The sequence below is a fragment of the Nanorana parkeri genome, unplaced genomic scaffold (assembly GCF_000935625.1).
Source record: "Nanorana parkeri isolate BGI_ZX_2015 unplaced genomic scaffold, ASM93562v1 scaffold225, whole genome shotgun sequence".
Lineage (NCBI taxonomy): Eukaryota > Metazoa > Chordata > Amphibia > Anura > Dicroglossidae > Nanorana > Nanorana parkeri.
This window is the reverse complement of record NW_017306493.1, coordinates 1,288,627-1,297,868: the sequence shown is the minus strand read 5'-3', so window position 1 is coordinate 1,297,868 and position 9,242 is coordinate 1,288,627. Positions and strand designations below refer to the sequence as shown.

The window sequence follows — 9,242 nt, the reverse complement described above, 5'->3', positions numbered from 1 at the left end:
CCCCCCCCAGCTCCTGGCACCCAGTGACCTCACTGGTTGCCCGGAGCTGGGCGGAATGTCAGCCAAAGCATTTCAGGTTGCTAAGAGCTGAGCATGGAGATGTGTATGGCTCTGACACATCTCCCGGCTCTTACCAACCTGGGACACTCTAGCGAAAAAGGGGGCAGCACAGGTACACTGCAAACATTGTGCAGCAAAGTGGCCATCTCACCCTGCCTGCCGCCCCCTTCCACCTTGTGACCCAAAGAGATGCCGTCTGAAGCAACAGCCTCATAAATGGGACAGCCTCATAAATATTTTAGAGTGCAAGTGTTTAATATCACTTCTACCATGCATGAAGAAAAGCCTGCACCCCAAAATATACTGTTAACCAGCAAGAGAAATGAAGAGGCTGCCATATGAGATTCATCTAACAAAACCTGTTGCCGTGCTAATGCTGCTTTCAGTAATCTCTTAGTCACTGCTCCAGAACAAGCACAAATATTAGAGTCAGAAAATAAAAAACAGGATTTTAAAAAGAGAGGGCAGCAAGTACAGCTTGCATATTTTTTCTTTAGTGCAGCTTCCTTTAAGACTATGAACAGCTGCCCTACTGAGGACATTTTCCCTCACTTCCCATTAGAACAGGAAGTGGTAGAAGCTTAGTTTGTATTGTTCACACCATTCAAGAGTAAAAAATGCAATATCGGGGTGCTACCTAATTCAAAACTGTCATGGACCGAGAGCCCGACAGTGTCAGGAGAGAGGAGGTGACCCGGCGGCATACCTCAACCCGCCGAGTGAATGTCCCCTCCTCTCTCCGCCGGCGTCCATCACTAAGATGGCTGCCGGCAAGCGTCAATTAGATGACCGCGCAGGTACACCCGGCCTTGGGACGCCCCTGCGTTCCAGCTGTGAAATAACTACAAAGCCTATCAAGCATCTGCCTCGGAAAAGTCGTGCCTGTGGCTGTCAAAGTTTTGCAATGCCTTATGGGACTTGCAGTTCCACAACAGCTAGCGGGCCAAAGTTTGGCTACCCCTGGTATAAAGGTCAGAAAAGTACATACAGTAATATCAGATCATGTCTACTTTCTCTGTTTAAGGCCTTGTTCACACCAAATGCAGAGCAGATCTGCATGAGTTTCTGCACACGCAGTGCAGTGGGTTTTGCCGCGTTTTTGCTGCGTTCAGGGTCGTTTTTGGTTATAAAATATGTTTTGTTTTTTTTTTAGTTTAAAATGGTCTTTCAGTGCGTTTGCATGCGTTCCAGAGCAGTTAAAATAGGGCTTGCTGCAGTTTTTTTTACATGCCCTGGAACTGAACGCTGCGGTGTGAACTAGAGCCCAAGATACCATTGGAATACATTGGACGCAGTTTTGATCCGGTCTGTAACTGCTCTGCTCTTGGAACGCGCTTGGTGTGAACAAGGCCTTAAATGTGAGTTCCTAAAAATTAGTAACTTAGGCATATGGGAATCATGACACCTTTAACTAAAAACTCCACACTTTTTTATTGGAAGAAGTACAAAGCAGCAGTAGTCAGGATAAAAATATATAGTGTATCATGGCAACATGTTTTCTGAATGTTACATAAGCAGGATGTTATATGCCACATCAGTCCTTCAATTCCTGCAACAGGCTCCGTTTTGTATGCAAAATGATCTTTTGATAAAAGGCAGATGCAGGTAAACAGCTTTTAAGTTTGATTATTTATTACTGAAAGTTGGGCTCCTTTAAAGTGTACCTAAACCCAGGAACACCAATGTAATATATTGCAGCTTGCCAGTCCTCAGATGTGGTAGCTGCCTTCATCTTTTTTCAAGATTTTGTTTCTTGTTATTTTTCTGCTTAACTTCAAGTAACACACTTCCTGTCCTAGGGTGACAATGTTCACTTCACTGTATATATGGAGAAGCAGCATTGTCACCCTAGGCTGCGCTCTCCTTATCTGGACTACAAACACCCCCTCCTTTCCTCATCTCCTCATCTGCATTAAATAAGAGGTGTTTTGCAGTTCGTAGGTTTCTGGGAAGGCAGATATCATTTTAGATTTCAGTTCAGTGCACAGGAAGTGACTAGGACACTGGATTTCAAACAGATTAGACAGGAATTTCCCTGTAGAGGAGGAAAATGTACTGGAAAAGGAAGCCTGCAAACGTGGTGGAGCCACCACATCTAAGGACTGGTAAGCTGCAATATATTATATCATTGCTTCTGGGTTTAGATACACTTTAACCTCCCTGGCGGTATGATTATCTCAGTATTTTTTCTTTTATTCTATTTTTTACTTTTGAATTTCTCACCGATTCCGCCCCCCTGCAATGCCAGCGCTCGCAGGGAAGGAACCCGGAAGGCGCCCGAGTGTGGCTCGGGGTTACCGCTTTTGGTACGGAAAATTAACCCCGAGGCACACTCGAGATTACTGCCAGGAAGGGTAATATCTGAAGAGGCAGTTGCAGGCAGCATGTTGCCATGGTGCTCTCCTCTGCTGGGAGCAAAGGCTGAACTCTAAGCTGCACTCGAGCTGGAATGAAGGCGATCTTGTTGCCGGGGCAAGCCGATGCTTAGCATCGGGTTGCCCAGTCTCAGGATGGTGTCTCAGCTCAGGGATGAAATACCTGAGCCGGGGCTCTCTCTAGTCCCTTTGCCCTGTTATTCTGCCTGCCTGGTGTTCCTCAGCTGTGGCCAGGTCACCCAGGACCCCCAGACCCTCCTTGCTTAAGATCCTGCTTGTCTGCTGAAGAGTCTCCACAGACCAGCTCATGGACCACTACTGGCTTACCTTCCAATGCGGACCCCTCTCCTGCTGTAGAGTAACCGGACACACTAAGCGTGAGTTGTAACCCTATCCTTGCTGTATCTTGATGCCATTTACCCTTTGCTTTGTGACCCTGGACTCTACCCTTGCTATACCTTATTGCCGTTTAACCTTTGCTGAACCCAGATTGCTGCCTTGTGACCCTGAACTCTATCCTTGCTGTACCTTGTTGCTATTTACCCTTTTGCTGTGTCTGGATTACTGCCCTATGATCCTGGACTCTACCCTTGCTGTATCCTATTGCAGTATGCCCCTTAATAAAGAGTCCGCTAGACAAGGGTCTTAAAAACCACTCTTTCCCTCTCTGTGTTTCTTTCCCCCCACACCTCTGTCACAGGGCTGAACACAATTTGGGCCCGGTGCTACTACTGATGCCAGAATTGCCAGAACCGGAAGATGAGCAGAGAGCAGTAAGTAGGACGTGCAGTGTGCTGGAAGCCGCTGGGCGACCTACTGGCAGGATCACAGAGAAGTGGGTTGCTGACGATTGTCACTGTTATAGCGACAATCTGCAGGACAGTGTTACACTAACAATCTTCTGGCTGCTGTTGTAGTAATAATCTGCGGGGTACCGCTGTAGCGATAATCTGTAGGGCACTGTTGTAGTATTCTGCTGGGTACTGTTGTGGTAATCTCCTGGGCACAGTTGTAGTAACAATCTGCTGGGCGCAGTTGCAGTAAAAATCTGCTGGGCACTGTTGTGGTAATCTCCTGGGCGCAGTTGTAGTAACAATCTGCTGGGCGCAGTTGCAGTAAAAATCTGCTGGGCACTGTTGTAGTAATAGTCTGTGGGGGCACTGTTGTAGTAATAATCTGCTGGGTACTATTGTGGTAAAAGTCTGCGGGGCACTGTTGTTTGCAGTAAAAATCTGCTGGGCACTGTTGTGGTAATCTCCTGGGCGCAGTTGTAGTAACAATCTGCTGGGCGCAGTTGCAGTAAAAATCTGCTGGGCACTGTTGTGGTAATCTCCTGGGCGCAGTTGTAGTAACAATCTGCTGGGCGCAGTTGCAGTAAAAATCTGCTGGGCACTGTTGTAGTAATAGTCTGTGGGGGCACTGTTGTAGTAATAATCTGCTGGGTACTATTGTGGTAAAAGTCTGCGGGGCACTGTTGTAGTAACAATTTGCTGGGCACTGCTGTAGTAATCCTGAAGTGATCCAGCGCTGCCTTCATGGAATCATCGGTTGTGCTGGGCCATCCTGACATAGAAACAGGCCTCTGTATTTACCAGTGGCTAACTCCGCCCCTTGATTGTGCTTCCGTGTATGGCTCCAACACCGAATAGCGACGGTGCAGGGCCTGCCTGGTGTCAGGAAATGCAGCTTTATTTAGAGCTATACCCATGGCTTGTTTGCCTGCAGTTCTTTCTAAAGATTCAGCTGAATTATATAAGTACAGTCACATTCTAGGGGATGCTGTGATATAGAATGCAATAAGCTAACAACGGTATCACTTACTGCAATTAGTGTCTCCATTATGGTATCTATGTGCCAGCGCTTCGAAGGGGAAAACCTGAGGAGGAAAGAGATGTGAGTTTTCACTCTGCATTAAAGGCAAAGTCCAAAAGTCCAAAGACCTTTTAGAAAAAATAATAAATGCACACTTATTCTTAAAAGAATAATTGCCATTCAATGTTTGTTTTGCATTGGAGCCAGTTTAGCATTGCAACCAAGATCAGCAGATCGCAGGTGCAATGTTCTGGTGCATGCAGATTCTCCCTCCCATCCATGTCCATTCCTTAATACAAACACTCAGCAACAGGGGCAGGAGGAAGAATGAATGGACTACAAATGTGGTGACATCACTTCACTTGTATTGTGGCTGATGGGACTTGTGGTCTCTTCATTCACAGATCTTGTCAATGTGTGTTATTATTTCTTTTTGTCAATTGTAATGTTTTATATTCTTCAAAATCAGCAATGAAACATCCTGCAAATAATTTGATGTTGCCACGTCATCTTACTTCTCAGCGCTGAGGAAGATTCCAGATGTGCACTGCTCTTTCAAATCTGGTGAGCAATTCCGTAGAAACTTCTGAAGCTCTTTCATCATTACGCGGATGTTTGACTCATTCACAAGGGCATAGCACAACTCCAGAGCCCTCCTAAAATAGGAAAAGATGAAAAACTTAAGCATATCAAACTTGAATTTTGGGCAAGCAGCTGAATATGCATCCGAACTTACATTTATGGCAACTGTTGTGTAAATCCTTAGAGCCAGTTTTGTAATGCAGACAACCCTGGTAGACAGCATGGCAAAATCTTCAATCTCAACAGAAATAGCAACATAGCCTAGACAAGAACAAGCCCCAAGCCTTCTGATTGGACACTAAAGGAGAAGCAGCACACTGATGAGATCATTCCTCTGCTCAACATGCTCTCTCCTTTTGTTAGAAAATATGCACTGGTTCCTAGTTCTGCCCTTACTTCACCCAGCCTGAGTGCTGCTGTACAGGATTAGAGGATGCTCATATCAAAACAGATTTAGATCAGTACACATGTTTTTAAATGTACATTTCATTTTTTCCAATTAACAGAAAACTGCAATCATTATCATTTTTATATCTGCCTTAAAGGGCTACTGAAGCCAATTTTTTTTTTAGTTTTGAACAGAGTGGAGAGGGATTAGAACATCTATCAGTTTTTTTTTGCTCTCTGCGTCCCCATTAGAGAGATCCCATTAGAGAGATTCAGCTTCTGTATTGGATTGTCATAAGAATAAATGGGAAATCTTCAAATGTAGACATCAGTTCCACTATGTAGACACTAGTTCAGGCAACCCTGCTGACCACCAGGGATTTCCCTCACTTTGAAGGGATTTCCTCTCACTTCCTGTTATAAATATTGGACAGGACATGAAGGTAAATCTCCCCAATGGAACACAGTTTGCAAAAAAAGCTGGCAGGGGTTATAACCCTCAATTACTCTATCCAAAACTATATAAAAAAAGTTACTTTAACTTTAAAGAAGAACTCCAGGTGTATTAGACATTAACCATTTCAGTGGGGCTACCCCCCACTGCAAGGATTAAGTGCTCGTTTTGGTCTAGGGTATAAAATAACAAAGATATACTCGAACCTCAGACCCATCTGACTGCTAGACCAGTTCCCCCAGCCTCTTTCCTGGGCTCCAGTGGTTCAAGGACCCATAACATCAAGGACATTCACTTGCATTAGAGGTGAGGATGCCAAGGGACATTCCATAGCCGGACCAAAACCAGCACTTAACCCTTGCAGTGTGGGGGCAGCCCCACTGCGAGGGTTAATGTTGAATATGCCACAGTTCTTCCTTAAGATAGCCTTAAATTAAAGATGAACAAACACATCTCCAATTTGTGTTTTATTATTCTAGCCACCCTGAGCAAGAAATTAGATTCCTACTCGGAAGCTGACTTAATTAAAGTTAATAAAGTACATACAGAAGGGTGAGAGAGTCCACCTTCAAACAGAAATGGAATGATCTTGGGCCAATTCATATTTGTACAGATCAGTAAGCTCACTTTCTGAAATGTTCACCACGGCCCTCTTTGATGGTTGCTTTGTGTTATTTAAATATAAAAATCACATTGTATACATCATTGTATTTAGTACAATATATTGTATTCTGTTGTGTCCTTACTTGTTTACAGATGCATCTGTCTGTCTGAGGCATTCTACGATTGTACCTCGATGTCTCTGTACAGCCGCATGATCAGACTGTACTAAGCGTTGGAGGGACGTAAGGGCAACATATCTAAAAACAAGAGCAATAATAAAAAAAAGATAAAGGTGCATATAAAAATAGACAACATTTCAACAAACATATATAATGTAGATGCAAATAAAAGTCACAGGATTGTCAGAAAGACCCCAAGGCACCAAATATGTCATGAGTCATGGGTAGGCCAAGGAAACTCTGACTTACCCAGCTGATGAAATATAAAATGGAATGTTATTATATAGTCCTTATCTGTCTCATTATCAAAGACAATAATTGGGACATAAACTGACAACGTAAAACAAGCTAGATTTAGACACTTACCACCTATTACTCTACAGGCTAGCCTGACAGAACCTACTTATCAAATTTACTGATGTGTGTGATTTTAGTACAGACTTTCTCAACAAGGATGCCGTGGTACCCTGGGGTGCCGTTTAGCTTCATATGGGGAGCCTCGAAATTTTCACATAGCGCCATGCCTTTCCATGGTGCAAGCAGGTTTCTGATGTGAAGGGGGAATGCTGATATGAAAGAGGGCTTCTGATGTGAAGGGGGGATCATAGTGTGAAGGGGGATTGTAATGTGAAAGGAGAGGTCTCCTGATGTAAAGGGGGGTTCCTAGTGTGAGAGAAAGGACTGCAATGTGCAAGAAGGGGGCTCCTGTTGTAAAGGGGGTGTTTCTAATTTTAGGGAAGGGGGGGTGATGTGAAAGGAGGGGGCTCTAGATGTAAAGGGGGACTTGGATGTGAAAGGGAGGATTCTGAATTGAAAGGGGTTTCTGATGTAAAGAGGGAACCCGATTTTTGTTATGTTTTTGCATGGGGTCCCCCCTTAAAATCCATATCAGATCCCTATCTGGGATAAGGGTCTAGTATGGATTTTTGAGTTTCTTACATTTTAGACTGGGCTGCCTCAAGAGTTTGCATACTTTTAAAGGGTGCTGTAAGTGAAAAAAGGTTGAGAAACACTGTTTTAGCACAAAGGTGACCAGATAAATATTTGATTAATACACACAAGGCTTTAAGATGTATGCAAGAATTGACTTTCCCTAAGCAATCTGAAAGTGAATTCTTGGGAAATAATCACAGGGCAATAAAAAGATTATACCTAATGTTCTTATCGTTGCTTAGCAAAAAACGTCCAAGTATGTTAACAGCAAGAACCTGCAAGAAGAAAAAGAGAATACTAAGAAATGTGAAGGTTTATTTAATATTTCTTAGCATTGGGCAAATCTGCAAAGTTTATTCGTATTCAGCTGCAGACGACTAGAAAAGCAAGACATATCATTAGTATTAGGGTATAGTTTTCGAACAAAGGCAAGGAAAGCACAGTAATCTCACAAATATGATTTGCCTAGTTACATCTATTACAGTGGAATATAGTCACTGGATGGAAGTCTATATTACTTTGCTGTACAACATATGCACAAATTTAGGGCCCCAGACTATGCTTGAAATCCACCATATTTGTTATTTGTTTGATCTGTAGCTAATAATATTTATGCTACATTTAAATGATCTCTACCTTCAGTAATACCAGACTTACTACAAGACCATGCCTGCAAGCTATGCACAAAATTACTCTCAACAAGGAGTGTGAAAGTGCTTAACAAAAGGGCTCAATGCAGTATTGGTAAAAAGGTGCACTTTATTATGAGAAATGTAATCAAAGATAGCAATAGAAAACACACCCGCAAATCCTTCACCATATACATTATGACAACTTTGTCATTAACACCTACTACTTTGTCATAAACTACATTGTCATAAATACCATGAATACTCCTGCATGGAGGACTGGACTCATTCTTATACAGCATTAGCATGTACTCAACAGATTTTATTCACAACGACAGAAGGTTTTGATTTAATGTCACTATCATTGCCCCAATAGTAAGCACATAAGGCCCTGTTAATTAAGCTGTGGCTGCAACCACCCTTTTTGCACTTAATGTGAGGCCCTTGGGGCCCCTGCAAATAGTGGTCTGTTTTGGTACTTACTAAGGCCTATGAAAGAGTAGTTAATGATTTAGTTCATTTAACACCGTCTTACTTTTTTCTGTGCTGTCTGTCCCCTTTCTACATTTTAAGGTTTAGTTGTTTTCCTCTTTTCTTTTACAATGGATCTAGCTAAGAGAAATATCAAATGTTATACAATTTAGAGGGCTGTAGGGCTCATATCCTGTTACATGTCTTCATGGGGTGTTCCGATTATACAAGGAGATTCTTAGGACTTTTTTCTTTAATAATGTCTATCTTTGCCTGCAAGTCATTGTGAGATGTGATGGGAATACATATATGGTCTTCTTTTTATATTCCTGGGAACATTTATTTTTAAAGATGATATATGAAAGCAAACTAAAGGGGCCCATGAACATTACATGACTGTCCCCTGATTTGGCCTTTTTGGCTGAACTGGACAAGAAATGTCTCAGGTTAGAAAATGTCTCAAGTTAGAAAATGTTGCATGATCACTAATTTTCCTTGGTGCCGAGATTATATGCCAGTGTTAATTTCGTCGACAAAGAATTTTCATCATCATTTTCGCCATCTGCATGTTCTCAGTGACGAAAACGAAACGAAAACTAAATAAAAACTAAGCTAATAGGATTCAAACTATGACGAAAATTTGTTGCAATTTGTGTCGATGAATGAAAATGCGACAAAAATAGGAGGGACTATTGCATTTATCTATTCGGCCTTACGGTTCACTCGGAGCTCCGCCAAAGCCCAAGTCCCCTGACTC

The 9,242-nt window shown here is 42.7% G+C and overlaps 1 protein-coding gene across 2 annotated transcripts in view; it reads right to left on the bottom strand.

Annotated features, from left to right (window-relative positions):
- Nucleotides 1–9,242, bottom strand: part of AP1G2 (adaptor related protein complex 1 gamma 2 subunit) — a 29,942-nt gene that overhangs the window by 11,701 nt on the left and 8,999 nt on the right. For both annotated transcript variants that reach the window (XM_018556130.1, XM_018556129.1), the window contains exons 10-13: nt 7,605–7,660; nt 6,417–6,530; nt 4,763–4,903; nt 4,257–4,311 (exon numbers count right to left, since the gene is read on the bottom strand). In XM_018556130.1, coding sequence (XP_018411632.1) covers nt 4,257–4,311; nt 4,763–4,903; nt 6,417–6,530; nt 7,605–7,660 — 366 coding nt within the window. The remainder of the gene's footprint in view (nt 1–4,256; nt 4,312–4,762; nt 4,904–6,416; nt 6,531–7,604; nt 7,661–9,242) is intronic.